This window comes from Xyrauchen texanus, chromosome 24, assembly GCF_025860055.1.
Source record: "Xyrauchen texanus isolate HMW12.3.18 chromosome 24, RBS_HiC_50CHRs, whole genome shotgun sequence".
Lineage (NCBI taxonomy): Eukaryota > Metazoa > Chordata > Actinopteri > Cypriniformes > Catostomidae > Xyrauchen > Xyrauchen texanus.
This window is the reverse complement of record NC_068299.1, coordinates 6367139-6388791: the sequence shown is the minus strand read 5'-3', so window position 1 is coordinate 6388791 and position 21653 is coordinate 6367139. Positions and strand designations below refer to the sequence as shown.

The following is a 21653-nucleotide window of genomic DNA, read 5'->3' as shown; positions in this document are numbered from 1 at the left end:
TAGTACCTGTACTATCTGCTTATGCAACCATGCACTTGTAATCCGGGCAGTTTGGCGTTGTTATGCTGGAAAATGCAGCAAAGTCCCTGGATAAGACAGCATCTGGATGGCAATATGTTTCTCCAAAATTTGATTTGCATGAAACACCCCATACCATGACAGCCACAGGCTTTTGGACCTAATGTTGATAACAGCATGAATGGTCCTTTTTCTCTCTGGCACGGAGAACATGATGTCTGTTTCTTCTAAAAACTATTAGAAATGTGGACTCGTCAGACCACAAAACACAATTCCACTGGTCTACTTTCCATCTCAGATAAGACTGAGCCCAGAGATCTCAGCAGTGCTTCTGGACAGTGTTGATGTATAGCTTCTGCTTTTCATAGTAAAGCCTTAATTTGCAAGTTAGGATTGCATGTGCATGGCAGCATAAGCAGAGAGCGCAGTCACGGAGCTAGATTGCCTGCCTGCAGTCCTGACCAGTCTACCATTTAGAATGTGTGCTGCATTATGAAAAGTGGCAACAAAGGCTCCGTAAAATTGCACAGCTGAAGACCTGCATAATAGATAAATGGGGGAAAATTCAGATTGCTAAACTTAACAAAATTGTGTCTTCAGTGCCCAAATGATTAATTAGTGTTATAAGAAGAAATGGTGATGTTACACAATGGTAAACACTCTGTGTTTTTTGGAGTGTGTTGCAATCATTTGATGTGAAATGAGTATATACTGTATTTAAAAAAGGTAAAACATCAAATAATGTGTTGTTATAGTTAGACTTGCCACAATATCATAATTTTCACACCAGTGCAGTGTTCACGTTCAAACTGACTAACACTTTGAACTTTATTTTGTATTTATTTAAAATAATTCATAAATTTTTTTATTAAACTGAAAAAAATTAAGTGCAATTAAAATATGTGTTGTTCAACTTTATGAAAGATGGCTTTTCAACAGTTGTGAAGGGCAACACCTTTTTGGCAACTAATAACTTCATGCGTGCATTCTCTCTATCGTGGGCTACCGGTCGGGTATTTTGTTGTCCAGTCAAATACATCACTAATTGTGGGTTGATGCGGGTTTAATGTTGATGTTTTTTTACCTTTCATCCCAGGACCCAGTTTAGCTTCTTCGGAAGGGAAATCACTTTGAATGTGTGTGAATAATAGTAGAGAGAATGATTTATTTTAGCTTTAATTTCTTTCATCACATTCCCAGTGGGTCAGAAGTTTACATACACTTTGTTTGTATTTGGTAGCATTGCCTTTAAATTGTTTAACTTGGGTCAAACATTTTAGGTAGCCTTCCACAAGCTTCTCACAAAAATTTGCTGGTATTTTGTCCCATTCCTCCAGACAGAACTGGTTTAACTGAGTCAGGTTTGTAGGCCTCCTTGCTCACACATGCTTTTTCAGTTCTGACCAGAAATTTTCGATCGGATTAGGGTCAGGGCTTTGTGATGGCCACTCCAGTACCTTGACTTTGTTGTTCTTAAGCCATTTTACCACAACTTTGGAGGTATGCTTGGAGTCATTGTCCATTTGGAAGACCCATTTGCAACCAAGCTGTAACGTCCTGGCTGATGTCTTGAGATGTTGCTTCAATATATCCACATACATTTCCAAATTTCCTTCCTTCATGATGCCATCTATTTTTTGAAGTGCATTAGTCCCTTCTGCAGCAAAGCATCCCCACAACATGATGCTGCCACTCCCGTGCTTCACAGATGGGATGGTGTTCTTCGGCTTGCAAGCCCCACCCCTTTTCCTCCAAAAAAATGATGGTCATTATGGCCAAACAGCCTATCAGGTTATGTCGATATAGGACTCATTTTACTGTGGATATAGATATTGTCTATCTGTTTCCTCCATCCTTTGCTGTTGTTCTGGGATTGATTTGCACTTTTCGCACTAAACTACATTCATCTCTAGGATACAGAAAGCATCTCTTTCCTGAGTGGTATGATGGCTGTGTGGTCTCATAGTGTATATACTTGCGTCAATCCACGCATCTTATCACATGGCTCGTTGTGGATGACACCGCAGAGACTCCCAGCATGTGGAAGCTCATGCTACCCTCTATGATCCACACACAACTTACCACGTTCCCCATTGAGAACGAGAACCACTAATCAGGACTATGAGGTTACCCTATGTGACTTTACCCTCCCTAGCAACCGGGCCAATTTGGTTGCTTAGGAGACCTAGCTGGAGTCGCTCAGTACACCCTGGATTCGAACTCACGACTCCAGGGGTGGTAGTCAGTGTCAATGCTCGCTGAGCTACCCATGCCCCCCTTGGCAGATTTGTTTTGATTTTCCAATGTAAGAGGCACTGAGTTTGAAGGTAGGCCTTAAAATACATCCACAGGTACACCTCCAATTGACTATAATTAGCCAATTAGCCTATCAGAAGCTAACTGTCTAATTGCCTAAAGGCTTGACATCATTTTCTGGAATTTTCCAAGCTGCTTAAAGGCACAGTTAACTTAGTGTATGTAAACTTCTGGTCCATTGGAATTGTGATGGATTCATTTAAAGGTGAAACAATCTGTCCTTAAACAATTGTTGGAAAATTTACTCATGCCATGCACAAAGTAGATGTCCTAAACGACTTGTCAAAACTATAGTTTGCTAATATGAAATATGTGGAGTGGTTAAAAAATGAGTTTTAATGAAAGTGTATGGAAACTTCTGATTTCTACTGCTACATAGTACATACATACATTTATTTATTGTCAACTGCAAATTAAATTGCTATATGATTTCACTTGTTTCAGGTTTCCAGTGCACATCATATGCAGAATATATTATGAAAGAAAACATGGTATGATCATAGTAGATCAGTGACAAAATAGACATGCATTTGTTACATTTTGCATCTAAGGCCTTTTTAATAGGATACAGTGGTTCACCTTGTGGGAAAACAAGCAGTACTGTGTGTACCCCAAAGCATGCATTAGGCAAGTTTTTCCAATGCTGGTCTTCTTTTAAGGCAAAATGCAAAACTTAATGCACACTTGATATTCATCTCATGCACACGATTTTCCTCAGACATTCCAACAGTCCTTACTTGAGTAGTGAGTGGAGGGCATCTTTAGACATTGAGTGTCTATAAATGTTTTACCTACAGTGTTTTTTCTCAGTAGTGTAAATTACATTTAGAATCATTAAGATAACTAGCAGCACTTTTTTCTAAAGAGGTTATAGTATTTCTATAGGTCACAGAAATGGGATGGTTGCATGAAGAGTTCAGTATTGAGGCACTTGGTAGAACATTCTTGCACAGGACTTTCATGAATTGGTCAGCTCATCCGCACATGGTCATAAAGAGCCACTATGCAAAAGAGAAAAGAAAGAGTGATAAGCAAGGTGTTTGTTTAAGCATTTGAATATCAAGAATTCAAGCCAGTTCACCTCATTTATGTTCATCTCAGCCTCTCCTGTTCCATCTTTGTCAAGCTGCTGAAAAGACCCTACGAGAACGTACAAGACTATGAAGGAACATGCTAGTTTAAAGAGGAATTTTGTTAACATCTGAAAGACTTCCTCTCCAAAACACCACCCGCCCAAGACTTGTCAGCAAGCCCCCTTATTAAAACAAAAAAACGTTACAGCACTGTACACAATGTACTACAAATAGAAACACTTACTGAACATGACCTCCAATTTGATCAAACAACAGACGAAGTTGTCAAAATCGATGACCTCGTTCTCAGCATATCTGGCTACAAGGATCTGGTTCAGTCTGTTGTTGAGCTTGAAGCCTCAAAGAAAGCAAGAAAAACTATATGAGAAACAAAACATCAATGTTTTTTGAGCGATTGCATTGACAGAGGGATACATTGAGTGACAAATGCAAAGACTTGTGCAAATCTACAGGAAAGAACACAGCTAAATAATTAATTTTGTCATAGGAACAAATATGTAATATATATATATATATATATATATATATATACACACACACACACACACACACACACACACACACACACACACACACACACATATTGTTAAGGGAATAATAGTATCATGGCAGATAAAAAAATATATATATATATATATATATATATATATTTATGGCCTGAAATGATCTAAATTCTCATTGACAAGTTGCTGAACCCTATTTGTGAGTGTGTCAATTTTCCATGATCAATACAAGTTATGCTCAATCAACAGCATTTCTGGCATAATATTGATTGCCACAAAAGTAAAATTACAGCTGACCTACCTTTAAAAAAAGAAGCAAAAATCTGGGTTCCAGTGAGGCAATTACAATGGAAGTGAATTGGTGCCAATTTTGGACATTTAAAATTCTCACTTTTTCAAAAGTATAGTGACAAGACAAACAATATGTGTGTTGACATGATTTTAGTGTGATAAAATCACTTACAAACCTTTTCTGTTTAAAGTTATATCCAATTTTACAACTTCATTGCCATGACTAAAACCCTAAAATGACTGTAATACAGGACTTTTAACAGAAGACATAATGTAAGTCCTTTTATAAAATTATAAGCTTCAGATTTCTGAATTTAAACCCTCCAAAATGTAGCTACATTCACTTTCATTGGCCACATTTACTTCCATTTTAAGTACCTCGCTGTAACTTAGATTTTTGCCGAAGTCAAAATGTATTTTTGTGGTAATCAACATTATGCTTACCATGTATTGAACCTGAAATATTCCTTTAATGCTCATATTACCTGCTGATTCAACTGCAAGACGCATCTCATAAGAACTCATAGTCCCAGACTTATCAATATCAAATTCTCTAAAGATCCCCTGAGTGGATAAAGAATGCATAAGTAATTATTAAAAAACTAAACAAAAACATCTATATGTTTACAATGTGAAAACATACATGCACCATGATGTCATTTTTGATTCAGTTGGCCACTATTTGCAAAAAAAAAAAGGAAACGCCACTCACCAGCAACTTTCTGATTTTGTTCCAGAGGATCTGAAACTCTACTAAGCCCAAACATGCACTACCATCTTTCTGAAGAACAGATGAGTCAAGAGTAAAAAAAGACACAGGTTGACATGCTGTCATTAAACTTCTTGGTAAGTGCATTCCTGCAAACACGTTTTTTTTTTTTCGTTTTTAACATAGTCATTATTTTTTTATATATTATTCATTTAAAAAGTGAAGGATACATCCAAGAGGTTGACCATAGTTCTACAGGACTCAATGCTGAAGCCATCTGTCTTGAGGTCCTTGTCTGAGCAAACACAGTTCATTCAAATCTGATAAACATGTTTTGATGAATGGGTTTATTGTGATTTAGTTAAGTTAACCTCACTAAGGACGTGTGAGTTTTGAGTGAAAAAAGTGTTACTCACGTCTGGACACTACTCGGTTGAGAATGGTCCTGAGCTCCCGAAAAGATATCTCCATATCCTAAAACAAAGAAGAAAATCATAAGGGTTAGGGTTAACCTTATAAGGCCATAATTCTTATACAGCCCTAAAATTTTTAACTAGAAAAGGACACTTCGTCAAGACAAACTTTGAATGCTGGTTTGACTAAGCTTTGTCTGAACATTAAAATCATTTATAGGGATAGATCACCCAAAAATGAAAATGATCTTGTCATTCACTCACCCTCATGATAACCCAGATGTGTATGACTTTTTTCTTCAGCAGAACACAAATGATGATTTTTAGAAAAATATCTCAGCTCTCAAGTGAATGGTGATCAGACCTTTGTAGCATCAAATATCACATAAGGGAAACATAAAAGTAATCCATAAGATTCCAGTGGTTAAATCCATATTTTCAGAAGCAATATGATAGGTGTGGGTGAGCAACAGAACAATATTTAAGTCCTTTTTTTACTCTAAATCTCCACTTTAACTTTCACTTTCAGAAGTGAAAGTGAAACTAAACAGACACCACATGTGACTTTCAGATGTAAAAGTGAAAGTGAACAAACAATGGAGTCTTATGGATTACATCTATGTTTCCTTTATGTGATTTTTGGAGCTACAAAGGTTTGGTCACCATTCACTTGCATTGTATGGACCTACAGAGCTGAGATATCCTTCGAAAAAATCTTTGTTTGTGTTCTACTGAAGAAAAATAATTAATATACATCTGGGATGGCATGAGGGTGATAAATGATGAGAAAATTGTTTTCTTTGGGTGAACTATCCCTTTAAGAGGCTTGAATTTTGAAGGATATCCTCAACTGTGTTGAGTTTGGTAGAGAAGCTCTAAGAATTCAGTTGTCAAGATGTTCCCTCACCTCTCCTGCCAGCTGGGCAAACATGGACTTAAAAGAGTCATCTATATAATCCTCTGTGATTTCATCCTAAAGGCAAACCAAAGGTGTCATATTTGTTCAACAGTTTCGAGCACATGGCATTTGAATTTTAGAAAGTTTATACTTTGCCAAAATGTAGATGCAAAACCTCACCTCATCCTCCAAGTCTGCTGAAATCTCATCATCCAACTCTCTTTCAAGATAAAATAAAGAAAATTACCTTTAAAATGAAAATTCTTTCACTAGATCTCACTCTGCCACTCCAACAATAACATGCAAACACAAACTCACTCTGTCTGTGACTGCTTCTCAGTGAAAACCCTTAGGACAAAATCAGCCTCCTTGCTGGGTTCAAATGTGCAGGGGACGATGATGTATTCCCCGGGGGGCAGGCGGAGGCGGGTACTCACCTCCCGCAAGTTGATGAAGGTCTCCGAGCGAGCGCACGACGAGTGTGTCAGGAAGAAGTTCTTTTTAAGGTGCACGTTCTGACAGCCTGCATACTGCACACAGATGGAAATGTCAAATTTGTGTGGTATGCAAAATGTTATTAGTGTTATTTCACGTTGATATCCTATAGGATAATTCAGATTGCCTTTCACAAGTACAGTTTAACATGAGTAACAAATACAGACAACAAAATAACAAAGTGGTATTTCACACAGGACACGTTGTTGTGTTCAAAAATAGCTAAATGGAAAGCAATGGAATGGAACTGAATGCAGGTGTCTTACATTTACATTTATGCATTTGGCAGATGCTTTTATCCAAAGCGACTTACAGTGCACTTATTACAGGGACAATCCCCCCGGAGCAACCTGGAGTTAAGTGCCTTGCTCAAGGACACATTGGTGGTGGCTGTGGGGTTCAAACCAGTGACCTTCTGATTAACAGTCATGTGCTTTAGCCCACTACACCACTCACAGACTGTCTTCAGACAGATTTTTCAAAGTTGAACTGTCTTTAACTTGACATGGTGTCTTAAAAGCAACAATTAAAATGAAGCGCAGATGGAATGCAACAACGCCTCTGGCATACGTATATGGCCATTAACATTCTCAATGTGTATATACTCAATGTCATTGTGTTTAAGCAAAAAAAGGATCACCTGTTAATGGAAGTATACAAGCCTTAATGTTGCAGGCAAACCTATTTAAGACAGTATTTGGTATCAGTCCATACCTCTTCAGGAATCTGCAAAGGTGTACGAAAGAGAAACAATTAATGTTGCTTGAGAACCTAATGCAGTTACAGGTTGATCTAAAATCATCACAATTTAGTCAGTTCAATAAGTGTTATTAACTCTAATATTACATTCCACTTATAACCGTTATTTCTCATCTGAATCAAAAGGACATTTTTCAACGTAATTATCTTTTTAATTAGGTAATTCATCATTATTAGTGATAATAATAATTCATAATCATCTTAAAAAAAAAAAAAAAAACTGAGGAGAACCTTTCTACACTAGACCCTTCATTATATGTCCAAATAAGAGACAATAAAAACTTATGGTCAACAGTTTATAAAATAAGCACAAAACATAATCAGAATTATCATTTGCTTTCATAAAATTGAGGAAAAATCTAACAATCAACATTTAAATATTTCTGACCCCCAAGCATGTCACAGAAGCCTAACTAAACAACTAGCTGGTCTACATTGTAAAAATACAATTCCTTGTGTTCACAGTGTACTTTTGTCAAACCTATTATTAAGGCAACACGTTCAGCATAACAAACATCCTGAACACATTGGAAAAAAGCCAGAACTACTTCCAAAACACAAATGTAGCCCATTTGCTGTTCACCTCGTAGACCGCAAAGCCGATGGTGTGCATGTCCTGTCCATGGCGCCGGTGCCGTCTACGGTCTTTCTGCATTAAAGCCACCAGGAAGCTGCAGGCCACCTCTTCATCATCCGGGTCATCATCTTCCTCCAGCAGAGTGATCTTATACTGTGGATTGATCCAGAATGTGTCTAACAAATAGGGCAGCAACACACACACACACACACACACACACACACATGTTGTGTTTCCATGTTTTATGGGGACTTTCCATAGACATAATGGTTTTTATACTGTACAAACTTTATATTCTATCCCCTAAACCTAACCCTACCCCTAAACCTAAACCTCACAGAAAACGTTCTGCATTTTTACATTTTCAAAAAACATAATTTAGTATGATTTATAAGCTGTTTTCCTCATGGGGACCAACAAAATGTCCCCACAAGGTCAAAAATTTCGGGTTTTACTATCCTTATGGGGACATTTGGTCCCCACAAAGTGATAAATACACGCTCACACACACACACACACACACACACACACACACACACACACACACACGTGCTTGTTAATGTCACCTCTGTTAAAATGAGCACTGAGGCTATCTATATATTACTATAGAGTACTCCTAGGAAAGTTGACAAAATTTACTTTCGGCAGATATACAAAGTTAGTCGCATAATATTCCAAATAAATAGCATTAAAAGCATTGCAAATTGGCATACGTCTCATTGTTGCTATGTATAAGGAGCTAGAGCATCGAATATACTATAATATTCTTCAATGTTGTCTCTATGGTGAAATATATGTACAGCGCAAAACATAACTGAAGATTATCAATTATGTTAGGCTGCTTCTTTTGAGTGTAAATGGAATAATGGCAAAGCGTAATCGCAAATGTCTCTTTATGTTCTTTATTACATTTACATTTATGCATTTGGCAGATGCTTTTATCCAAAGTGACTTACAGAGCACTTATTACAGGGACAATCCCCCCGGAGCAACCTGGAGTTAAGTGTCTTGCTCAAGGACACAATGGTGGTGGCTGTGGGGATCGAACCAGCAACCTTCTGATTACAAGTTATGTGCTTTAGCCCACTACACCACCACTCCTTGCTATTATTATGATGTCATTTAGTGCCACATTACAATAACGAAAAAATCGAGAATAAGTCGTAGGGCCCTATTATAAGACCGCTATGTCTTAAGTGCAGTGCTATGTGACACGTCATATGTGCAAAGTCATGGCCGTGAAGTTTTGTTATTTTTGTAGTTTAAGTGCAATTTAACTCTTCTTCTCCGGTTCTTGCACTCTCTGCATCATATTATACTGTATAGTCTTCAATTTCCTGTCAAGCAAAATCGATATAAATGAAGACAGCCCATTCATAAGTATTTGGGCTGTATGCGATGCATTAGAAGAAAAGAAATATGGACAATTTGTGTCTTTGGATCTTTTATCTTTGTTAAATGACATGTTTCTATGACAGTGACATGCTCCCTATACTGTATATGCATGGAGAATATGATGCTTGTCAGGAAGGACTCTTTGTAATGTTATAAAAATAAAGGCGTAAAAATTTGGAGATTAAAGGCGTAATATTGCGTAAATAAAATTATTGTAAAAGGCTTATTATGAGATTATTCTCAAAACACTTTGTCTTTATTCTTAACATTTTTGTAATTTTAAGGTTGCACTCAACTCTTTGTACTTTATATATGGAGCTAAAGCGTTCAATATAATATAATACTCTTTTATGTAGTCTTCATGGGGTAATATTTTAAAAGGCAAAGCTATCGCAAAAAATAGCAGGAGATTTAAACAGTTTTTATTTTTCTTTTGAGTGCAAATGGAATAATACCAAAAATGGCACAGCACAATTGCAAATGTCTCTTTAGCTTCTTTTTTATGACTGTGCTTTAGTGCAACATTACAATAATATATATTTTGATAATTACATTTGTAAACATTACAAGAATAAAGTAGTAGTGTTTTAGAATAAAGCTGTAGTAATGCTAAGACAATAAGGGCTCTATTTTAAGAGCACTAGCTCAAAGCGCAACGCTATGTCATAAGAGCAAGTCAGTGGGCACGGCCATGAAGATTTGGTATTATCGTGCAAGCATGCGCTACGTCTATGCACAAGTGGGCTTGGTGAAATCGGCCACGCAATGCAAAAATGGGCTGGATCAAGTGCAATTAAATTTTAGGTACTTCTCTGGGTTTTCCACCGCCTACGTCCTATTATATAGTCCATTTCCTGTCAAGCACCAGCGATATAAACAAATACAGCACAAATACAGTACTGTGATCGCACGCACTTCACTTCTACCAGTCGATTTTGATTTTAAAAAATCAATGTATTGAAACATGAAAAAAATAAACCAAATATATTTCTAAATTGAAATTACACGGAATTCAAATATAATCAAAATAACGAAGTGGAAAAAAAAATATATCCAAACATTTGTCTCCTTCTTCCACCGGCCCCTTCTGCGGTGAAGATTTATAGTAGGCTACAAATTAAATCATAAATACAACTGTAAATATACAATAATAATAATACATATAAACATAACAATCAAAATAATAATAATAATAAAAAAAAAAGTTTCATATAAATCTGAAGCGATTACCCCTGAAAAACTGTGATTGTCAGGGACATTATTTGATGTTCTGTACTTTCAGAATTTGGACTTATTATGAACTTTATTATCACCTGCTGGTGGAATCTCCAAACTGCAAATGGAGGAACTGAATTTGAACTTTGCACTGAGTTAAGAGGTGGCATCGAAACGTCTTTGTGAAAGACCAAATTCTCAGGAAAACAGCAAATTTGCACCACTTCATTTACATAAAATACACCCACAGTTTGCACGCCTGCACCCACAATAGCGAACACTCCACAGGCCCATTTGCACTGGCACAAGATTTACACTTAAAATTAGCACTCTCAAGAGAATTAGATAAGATGTTGCGCACGATCGTAGCGCTGCGCTTTGCGCACATGAGAATAGAGCCCTATAGGTGTAATATTAGGAGATTAAAGGCATAATATTGCATGAATACAATTATTTGCATAAAAGGCCTATTGTATGACATTACTCTCTAAATACTCTGACTTTATTCTCACAATGTTACGATTTTATTCTCTAAATCTTAGATTTATTTATTTTTTATTATTTACAAGTGGCACTAAAATCTCTTCATACTTTATATGCAGAGCTAAAGCTTTGAATAAAATACTCTTTCTGTGTTTTTATGGAATAGAATTTCATAACAATATACCACCAATCAAGCTTTAACTGATAAATACAATTTTAGTGTTCCTCTTTTCCTTACTGGGATGGTTCCGGCAGCCTCCGGCAGTGCTGCCTCTCCTCCAGGCACCGTGAAACTTGGTGGTGTTCCAGTGACTCAAATCATCATCGCTCAGAGCATCAGGGGTCAGATTGCAGATCTCCAGCCTGGAGAACTGCCGCAAAAACTCATTAAAAGACATCCTGGTGGAAAAACAGAGCCATTTTTTATGCTGTGTGAGTACAGAATACTTTGTTGGTATATAGATGCATTACTTTTTATTTCAGTCTCTGATAAAGCTCACCAGAACTCTCCATCCTCCATTTGTAAGTGCAAGTCATCTTTCTCAGATGGGTCTATCTCATCCCATTCAGGGGAGCTGGAGGGGGAACATAGAGCACTCTTCTTACTCAATGATTTGGGCTGCACTGAGAAAGTCTGTGTGAGTTCTTACTCACTTATCGCTCCAGGCCCCTGTCCATTCTACCTGACCCCATGGGTTACGGATACGGATAAGCCTCTCCAAACTGCCCCTAAATTCCACCTGTCAAATAGAGGACAGATCTTGCACAAGAAGCAATACCGAATCAAACCAAGGCATCCATAATCAACATTCACTGCAAGCATTACCTGTTTGAGACCGGTCACAGAGTAAGCATGACCCTTAACCAGCTTCTTAAAAGTCACAGCTTCCATGTCAAAGGCACTGGTAATCTGGTACATAATCATAAATTATTAATTCGATTATCTACAATAAAGCAAAAAATGACAAGAGCAAACAATTATCTATATAACAATTATCTACTAATGATCTATATTAATTCAATTAATACATTAATGTGTATAATTAAAACTTACATGGACAAGAACATAAAGAGAACATACTGTCACAATTTACAAACACTTATGTTGTGCCAAACCCTCAAGAATTTTTTCTTCTTCTTTAGAACACAAAGGAGATGTTAGGCTTAAATAAATAAGCTACCCAAAAAATTAAAATTCTCTCATCATTTACTCACCCTCTTGCCATCCCAGATGTGTATGACTTTCTTTCTACTGCTGAACAAAAATTATGTTTTTAGAAGAACATCTCAGCTCTGTAGGTCCATAAAATGCAAGTGAATGATGAATAGAACTCTGAAGCACCAAAAAGGACATTAAAGCAGCATAAAAGCAATCCAGACGCCAGTGGTTAAATCCATGTCATCAGAAACGATATGATAGGTCAAGTCAAGTGGTTTTTATTGTCGTTTCAACCATATACAGTTAGTACAGTACACAGCTGAAACGAGACAACGTTCCTCCAGGACCATGGTGCTACATAAAAACAACATAGGACAAACACAGGACCACATGAGACTACATAACTAAATAAAATACCAAATATAAAATACCTATATATACTTATATAAAGTGCACGTGCAAACATGTGCAAAAAGTACGGGACAGTACAAAGGTGTGGGAACAGATCAATATTTAAGTCCTTTTTTAATATAAATCTCCACTGTTTTTATTTAAATGGGTAGGGAGGACAATTTATAGGGAAAAATAATTCAATACTAATCTGTTTCTCACCCACACCTATCAAATTGCTTCTAAAACATGAATTTAACCACTGGAGTCATATTAATTAATTTTATGCTGCCTTTATGTCCTTTTTGGAGCTTCAAAGTTTTGGACCCTATTGACTTGTATTGTATGGACCTACAGAGCTGAGATATTGTTCTAAAAATATTTTTTTGTGTTTCACAGAAGAAATAAAGTCATACACATCGGGGATGTCATGAGGGTGAGTAAATTATGAGAAAACGTTCATGTTTGGGTGAATTATTTTTCAGTCACCATTCACTTTCATTGTATGGAAAAACGATGCAATGAAAGTTAATGTGACTCTAGGCTAACATCTGCCTAACATCTCCTTTTTTGTTACATGGAATAAAGAAACAAAGTCCAATATGTTTAGAACAACATTAGGGTGAGTAAATAATGACAGACTTATTTTTGGGTGAACTATCCCTTTAAATGGATATTTAACCCCAAAATGAAATAAATGTACCCTCATGCTGCTTAAAACAAGCATGATTTTTTCAGTTGTACACAAAAGCAGTTATTTGTAACAACAGATTTTCATGTGTGGACGTGTGAAAGATTTGAGATCTGTAGCAGAATTTAGGATTTACAGTGAATTAACCACTTAATTTTCTCTGTGTAGATCACACAAAGCTATCTGATGATTTTAGACTTACAATATAGTGCACAAGTCAAATGGACTACTTTTGTGGTGCTTGTTGTCCTTTTTGGAGCTTGGTGGCCCCAGTCCCCTTTTTACTTTTATTAAAAATGGAAAAGAGAAGTTTGGATATTCAACATCAGGGTGAGCAGATGGTGAAGTATGACTATCATTGATTTTCTTACATCAATCGAGCAGCCCAGCAGGGAGCCTCTCTCTAAAGCTTTGCTGATGATGCGGTACAGGTCTCTGGGAGGCTTCCGGAGCTCGTACATCTCCGAGACTCCTCCGGTGAAATCCTCAAAACCCTCAGTGGTGGAACCTCCTGACAAAGCTTCATAGGAGCCATTTAGCCTGGCACAAAATATAAACACACCTAAATCATTGTGATTCATTCTATACATTCAGCACAAGTGTCAGTGAGGGAAACTGTGTCTTCAGACTATGAGAGCTAACAATTTACTTCATAATATAATACAATTTTTATTGTAAATGTTAACTTTATGTGCATTGTCTGCCCTACTGAAGAAGTAAAAAACACAGCACAAACAAGCCTATGTTGGCACAAACACATTCATTTAATTGAAATAGGGGATTTGAGGTGGGAGCCAAATTTCTCAAGAAAAAACCGGCAAAGAGAAACCTATCTTTCAATGAAAATGTTCAACAATTGTTTTACTAAATAACTGATTCACTGCAAAATATTCAGAATATGAAACCATTTCCTGTCTCATTGTAAGAACATGTTTTTAAAGTGCAGCAAATATCTAAATCAAGACATACTTAGCATAGGCTTTTTCGACCAAGGCACTCCAGAACTCATTCCCCTCTGCTGAGTGGACAAACATGAGCTCTCCGTCTTTGACCGGGAGCCGATCATCAATCACAATGTCCACCCACTCACCAAACTGCCAGAACTGTACAACAACAAAAGCACAACCAGAATGAACTGAGCATCAACGATGGACAGTTTGAAGAAAATGCTTAAAGGGATCTTAAAGGGATAGTTGGGGATGCCAAAAAAACTCATTTAAAAAGTTTCATTCCCACATGTTGTTCTTTCTTCCATGGAACCCAAAAGGAGATATAAGGCAAAATATCAGCCTCAGTCACCTTTCGCTTTCATTGAATGGTGAAAAGATGCAATTAAAGTAGTAAATTGTGACTGAGGCTAATATCCAGCTAAACATCTTTTGTGTTCCATGAAAGAAAGAGAGATGATGAAAGAACTTATTTTGGGTGAACTATCCCTTTAAATGCTCACAAACTTGTATATAGAATATACTTAAGCATTTTGACACTTGTAATAAAGCTACTTCCCAAACAAATTAATAAATGGACATTACATATTGATTTGAGTTTATATTATTTTATGTGATGAAATTAACTGCAGAGTGATACAAGAGACATAAAACTAGCATGACTATTTAGGAAATCTGTTGCTTGGGACAATGGGCAGTTGCACAGTTCAGCAGTCCATAAACAAAAAAACAAAAAAAAATGTACCCTTGATTCGGCCAATCAGAATCAAGTATTCCAGACAACCACGTCATAATTTCCATTAGCTCTAGAATATGCATAGTGTGCTTGAGAACCTGAAAGTGGAAAATTCCAGCATAGCCATCCTGAAAGTTCTGTCCATGAGGCACGACCCTGTGGAGAAGTTTTTCATTTAAAGTCAGTGAAGCTATAGCAGCGAGGAGCCAGCAGTCACCTGACCAGAGGGAAGAAAAACAGATGAGTCAAAGAGGAAAAAAGGCAATTAGAATTGTGTCCTTAAAATCCCTGATTAAAATGCCAAGTTTGATCTTTTGCCTTCTAGTAACAAAGCACAGCAGTTTAACTGCCTTCCACAACCAGCAGGGGGACAGGAGGAAGGAAGTGGCATTTATTTTCCCTGTGAGGCCTGTGTGAACTCATTCCTGTATACCATCCCACTCAGATCTCCACCTCAGAGCAGAGGAATTTTCCAGAACCTCAAAACTGTATGAGGGCCAGTAGCAGACTGAATTAATTTGAAAAACTGAAAAAGCTGACTGCAAGGAAGCAAACACATTTTCAGTGGCCTCAAAAGTAAAATGTTGGAATGTCACTGCATTAGATGACAAAATGTCAAACCAAGAGGTTTTGAGGACACTTTTCAAACCAAACATTTAACAAAAAAAATAAAAAATACTGTATATTGTTCAAAATGAAGACAAACAGTGTTCGGACCCTTTAGGCAAAGATTAGAGAACGTGCATAGTTCATGTGATGATTTAAGGTTTCGACACCTTTTTAAAATAATAATTTCCATGCTTTTTCTTTTTTTTTTAGGTTACAGTGAGGCACTTACAAGGGAAGTGAATGGGGACAATTTTTTGAGACTTTAAAGGCTTGACATGTTATAAAAGCACACGCTAATTCTTCTATTATTATTCTATTATTTGAGCTGTAAAGTTGTTTAAATCATAATTTTGTGGTCTTTTTAGTGTTTACAGAGTTATGTTGTCATGGCAACAAAGTTGTAAAATTGGTTATATCTTTACACAAAAGAATAGTAACGATTTTATCACCATAAAATTATATTAACACAAATATTGTTTATGTCTTGTGGCAATACTTTTGAAACAGTGAGACCATTGTAAGTGCCTCACTGGAACCCAGATTTTCCTTTTTTTAATCAACAATATGCTGCAAAAAAAAACTGTTGATTGAGCTTAACTTGTATTGAACCCAATAATAATTTAATAGCATGCAAAACAAAGAACAATTTCTAGTCAATTAAATAGTTTAGAACTCAAGATACATGTTGGGGCCTGGGTAGCTCAGCAAGTAAAGACCTTAACCCTAACCCCACCCTAACCTCACTTGGAGTCGTAAGTTCAAATCCAGGGCGTGCTGAGTGACTCCAATCAGGCTTCCCGAGCAAACAATTGGCCTGGTTTCTAGGGTGGGTAGAGTCAAGTTGGGTTAAGCTCCTAGTGGTTGCTTTAATGTGGTTCTCTCTCTCGGTGGGGCATGTGGTGAGTTGTGCATGGATGGCGAGGTGAATAGCGTTACTAACCTCAATCTGGGTGTCGGAGGACAAATCTCAGTTGCCTCTGCTTCTGAGACATCAATCCGCGCATCTTATCACGTGGCTCGTCATGCATGACACCGCGGAGACTCCGCATGTGGAGGCTCATGCAACTCTCTGCGATCCAACACACCATTGAGATCGAGAACCACTAATCAAGACCACGAGGAGGTTACCCCATGTGACTCTACCCTCCATATCAACCTGGCCGATTTGGTTGTAAGGGGGAGACCTGCCTGGAGTCACACAGCACACCCTGGATTCGAACTCATGACTACAGGGGTGGTAGTCAGCATCAATACTCGCTTAGCTACCCAGACCCCTTTCATGAATTTGTTCATGAAATTTCATTTCAAAGACTTTTCAAGGCCTGGAAATCACAATCATGACATTTCCAATTTTCAAACTTTCCCATTACCAAACCTTGGGAACCCTAGGAACTACACCTGTGGTGACTCTACTAAAGCACCTGTGTGAACCTGAGGGGAACAGCATCAAGCAAATTTGTTTGCAGATGCCACTTGGTTTGATATTTTATTATCTAATTCAATCCTGGTCCCCCAACTGCACTTTTCAGACGTTTCCCTTATTTGGCTCCCAGCACAGGTCACAAAGCATGTTAGAAAAGAGAAAAATCCCAGCACAGATGTAGTGTTGGTGATACACCAGAAGCAGGATTGTGAAACACTGATAAAATGCATTGAAATTGATAGTGTACAAATACTTTTTTGGAGCCACTGTAGAAGGCCAGTAAGGTAGTAAAAAGAACAAAAAACCTTGGCATGATTACAAACATGCACTGACTCGAGGTCAGCAAGAAGCAGATGAGTCACATGCAGACATGCCCCAGGCCAGTTACTTGAGCAGCTCGTTCTGTCATGACTAGTTCTTTGAGTTTGCTGATAGATCCAAGTGATCATTTTCACAAGATTCCATGTTATACAATACCTGTAGAGCACCAAATAAAAGAAAGCTGGAAGACTTATACAAAAACTTACCCAGGGCTCCTTGACAGATGTCTGTCCTTGTGGCTCCGCCCAGAATGAACTGCGGATCATCACAGAGCTCCTGCGGGAAAGGAGGGATTACAATGGCCCAAATTGGAATTGTGAAACCCCAAGGTCTTTGTTTTCTGTGTCGATCCCTCTAGGTTTGAATTAAGCAAGACCGTAAAGGAATAGTTCACCCATAAAGGAAAATGACGTGATTTTTATTTTATTTTTCTGAGTTTCACAGAAAAATAAAATAAAATGGTAAATGTTCTGCACTTATGTAGCACCTTTTTATCCTTAATAGTATTCAAAGCACTTTACACTGTGTCTCATTCACCAATGGTGGCAGAGCTGCCATGAAAGGCACTAGCCTGCCATTGGAAGCAACTTGGGGTTCAGTGTCTTGCCCAAGGACACTTTGGCATGTGGAGTCGTGTGGGCCGGGATTTGAACCAACAATCCTGTGATTCACTGTAAGTTAGTGGCCTATCCGCTCTACCAACTGAGCCACAGTTGAAGACTGTGCCACCACGAGAGTCTCTACCAAGAGAGTGCCACCACGCCTCTGTTGTCAGAGCAACATAGACATATTCGGCACAAAAACAATAATAATCATTCTGAATTAAGCCACCCTTGAGGCCTTTGATTTGAATCATATGTTCTGTGACTAAGTGTGGCAACAGAATTTCTATAATCCATGTGTGTGACAACAGCTGCAGTAAAGAGAGAAAAGGGAGGGGTCAGCTCATTTAAATGTGAGCACATTCTCACTCTGAACTGTATCAGAATGGGTGGGCCCACGCTCACAGGCATGTTGCTGTCTAAACCCTCTATAACATGCATGAGTTCTTCAGTGTTATGGATAAATGCCTTTTAATGAAAGTACCCATCAGCACATGCAGTGTACTAAAAACAGCACAGAAACTGATCTTTGCAAGTTAAAAAAAGCTCACATAGTATAAAAGAGTCACATAGTCTCCAGTGTTTAAATCCATATCTTCAGTAGATTTGACTGGTGTGGGAGAGAAACAGAACAATATTTAAGTCATTTTTTACTCTAAATCGCCATTTTAACTTTCACTTTCAGACGTGAAAGTTAAAATAACCAGGCACCATATGTGACTTTCAAATGTAAAAAATTACTTACATTTTGATCTGCTTCTCACCCACACCTATTTTATGGCTTCTGAAGATATGGATTTAAACACTGGAGGCATTTGGATGCCTTATACACTTCCTTTATGTGATATTTGGAGCTAGTAATGTCTGGTCACCATTCACTTGCATTGTGAGGACCAACAGAGATACAAATCTTTGTTTGTGTTCTGATGAAAAAAGAAAGTCATACACATCTGATGGCATGAGGGTGAGTAAATGATGAGAGAATTTTCATTTTTGGGTGAACTATCCCTTTAATGTCAAAGCTCTCACACCTCTTGAGCCTTGGCCAATGAAATTCCATGACTTTATCTGTCATTTGTGATATTGAATAAAGATGTTTAAAATAATTTTATAGAGACTGAATGTTTGAAAACCTGCACCCTGAAATATTAGAACTGAGCATAACTACAATTATAGCAAACCTGTTTGGGTAATTATTTTTGAAATTTCCTTTGGTGCCAAAAGTGGTGCTGAAATTACACACTTCTCTTTTGATGAGAGCATACTTCTCTTTCAAAATATCTTAGTTATATAGGCAGTGTTTGTTCCTTTAGGAAACAACTTATAAATAGTTTTTCTAATAATTATTCTGGGAGCAGAGAATATTTTAAAACATAAACATGGCCAACACACAAAGCACTATCTTTCTCCCTCACCATAGGGCGCATCCACTCCACATCGCGGGTTTTGGAGGAATATGGGGCGAGTTCTTTGAAGCCAAGAGAAGGTGGCTCAGCGGGGAAGCAGGGATCTTCAAACAGATATCCCCCTTCCAAACACTCCTGTCTGAGGGCCTCAAAGTCCTGGTTCTGGAAGTGCATGGCCTGCTCAAAAGAGCCCATACCCTCTGCCTTCAGCCTGTTAGCACTGATATGTGCAGTGATCCCTCCATATGGGAACATGCTGGAGTGGTGAGATGCAAAGCGGGTATAAATAGCAAAACTGATGATTCACACTCTCTAAAATTCTCATTGTTACTTTGTGAAGACATTATGAAGGGTATTATATGTTTCTGTATTAAACAAACATGTAAAATGTCATAATGTAGACCTGCTTATGGAAATATGTCAAAGACTTTATTAATGTAAGTTTACAGGATCTCTTTAGATACCGTAAATCCACAAATAATGTGATGAACTGGTATTTACTCTATTAGGACACTTGTGTGAACTTGAGGGGAACTGACACATCCTCTAAAACTTACCGGTAACACTTAACAATAAGTTTCCATTCAATACCATTAGTTAATGCTTAGTTAATTAATAAATCTTAGTTAATGCTAGTTAATAGAAATACAATTGTTCATTGTTAATTCATGTTAGTTTATAGTGCATTAATTAATGTCAACGACAACTTTAATTTTAAAAATGTATTATTATATTTTGAATTTAACATTAGCAAGATTCATAAATGCTGTAAATATACTGGTCATTGTTAATTCACGTTAACTAATGTTAATAAATGCAATCTTACTGTTAAGTGTTAACAAAATACCTTGGAACCAGTTGCTTTTACTACAACCATTTATTATTATTGATTTATACTGAGTTTAAAATAAATGATTATAATCATGCCATTTACAGTATATTAGTATAGTATCTCAAATTAAATGTTTTAATTCAGGAGAAATACAAATATCTTTTAACATTTAGGTGAATGGGGGGGAAATGGTTGAAAAAGACTCTTTGAAAACTATGCTCAGTGAAATATTCAAATATGTGCATAAGGTTTGTGCAGTTAGATCATGTCCTGTGCTGCTGCTCTTTCTATCAGTTTTAGACTAAATGTACTTTATAGACATGATAAATAACGCAATGCATTTGCATCTGTGGCCCCCTTTACGCCTAACATCTCACTGTTCCCAACAAACAGTTAATGGTTTCGGTCAATGATTTCATTGTGTAACTGGGCCCCAGATCTCACAACACTGAAAGAGGGCCTCCCATTCATTTCAGCACATAAATCACACACCGGGAATTTATAAGAAGAAATGTACACAAATCCAGTAAAACAGAAATATAGCACAGTACTGTTTTTAAATGGTTATATTTAACATTAAACAGCACCCGTGAGACATTTGATCGTTACTGTTTTCTTACAGTAGTAAAACAACTATAAACCTCCACAAATCACGGCGGTCGAATTCATAATAAACTTCAACAGGGTTGATGCGACACTTCGCCCAGTATTTAAGCTTACATTTCTGATCATAAAAGTGTCAATATATTCAGGTATGACATTGAAAATGTATTATATACACTGAGTAACAGCAGGCCGTCGGAGACAACAGTGACTAAATAAATCCGGAATGTATCCCGAAATGAATCATTCAAAGCAACACAAGATACTTGTCAACTTGCCTTTTAAATGCGGTAGTGTCTCTTCTGCCAGATTGATATGTTATACTGCAAGTATATGCTATCAGCGATCCACGGGAGTGTATTAGAGAGACTCTCCTGTGTGTGTATTTCAGTGCAGAGGAGGCGGAGCAACTACAGACATCAATAACGCCGACAAGTGCATTTGAAATGAAATAACGGGCAAGTGCATAACAAATGAAAAAGACTACATTTGTAGCACTACATTTGTAGCAATAAGTCTGCAGAGAGAACACATTTATAAATTCCACATGCCCCCACAATAAAAACTATATTTGCATTTACATAATAAAACACCAGTGCATGCAAGGCAGCAAAAGAAATGTTTCCGGCTTGGTTTCAAAATGTAATTTTAAATTTCTTATAGGCCTATAAAAAAATCTATTAAGAAATAAAGGTTGAGCTGTAGTAACAGAATGTACCTCTAAAAATAGGAATTTCAATACAGTGACACACAGCACTGTAAAACCTG

General features: G+C 37.3%; 1 protein-coding gene across 1 annotated transcript; it reads right to left on the bottom strand.

Annotated features, from left to right (window-relative positions):
* Positions 1 to 2951: 2951 nt before the first annotated feature.
* capn1a (calpain 1, (mu/I) large subunit a) lies at positions 2952 to 21525 on the bottom strand. Its single transcript, XM_052090068.1, has 22 exons — positions 21164 to 21525; positions 19460 to 19706; positions 17649 to 17718; positions 15188 to 15306; positions 14376 to 14509; positions 13778 to 13946; positions 11993 to 12076; positions 11821 to 11906; positions 11667 to 11741; positions 11405 to 11565; positions 8080 to 8249; positions 7452 to 7463; positions 6561 to 6772; positions 6423 to 6462; positions 6252 to 6317; positions 5348 to 5405; positions 5162 to 5226; positions 4935 to 5003; positions 4708 to 4786; positions 3652 to 3765; positions 3416 to 3474; positions 2952 to 3335 (listed from the first exon to the last, which is right to left on the bottom strand). Exons 2-22 carry the CDS (start codon positions 19703 to 19705, stop codon positions 3309 to 3311), a joined length of 2115 nt encoding a protein of 704 aa, XP_051946028.1. The 5' UTR covers position 19706; positions 21164 to 21525; the 3' UTR covers positions 2952 to 3308.
* Positions 21526 to 21653: the final 128 nt, after the last annotated feature.

Coding starts and splice junctions, on each gene's coding strand:
- capn1a (XM_052090068.1), bottom strand. CDS start 19,705: ATGTTCCCATATGGAGGGATCACTGCACATATCAGTGCTAACAGGCTG. Junction 11,742..11,820: donor ACAGGGGCCTGGAGCGATAA/GTGAGTAAGAAC, acceptor TTCCCCCTCCAG/CTCCCCTGAATGGGATGAGA. Junction 8,250..11,404: donor AGGCTGCCGGAACCATCCCA/GTAAGGAAAAGA, acceptor CCTATTTGTTAG/ACACATTCTGGATCAATCCA.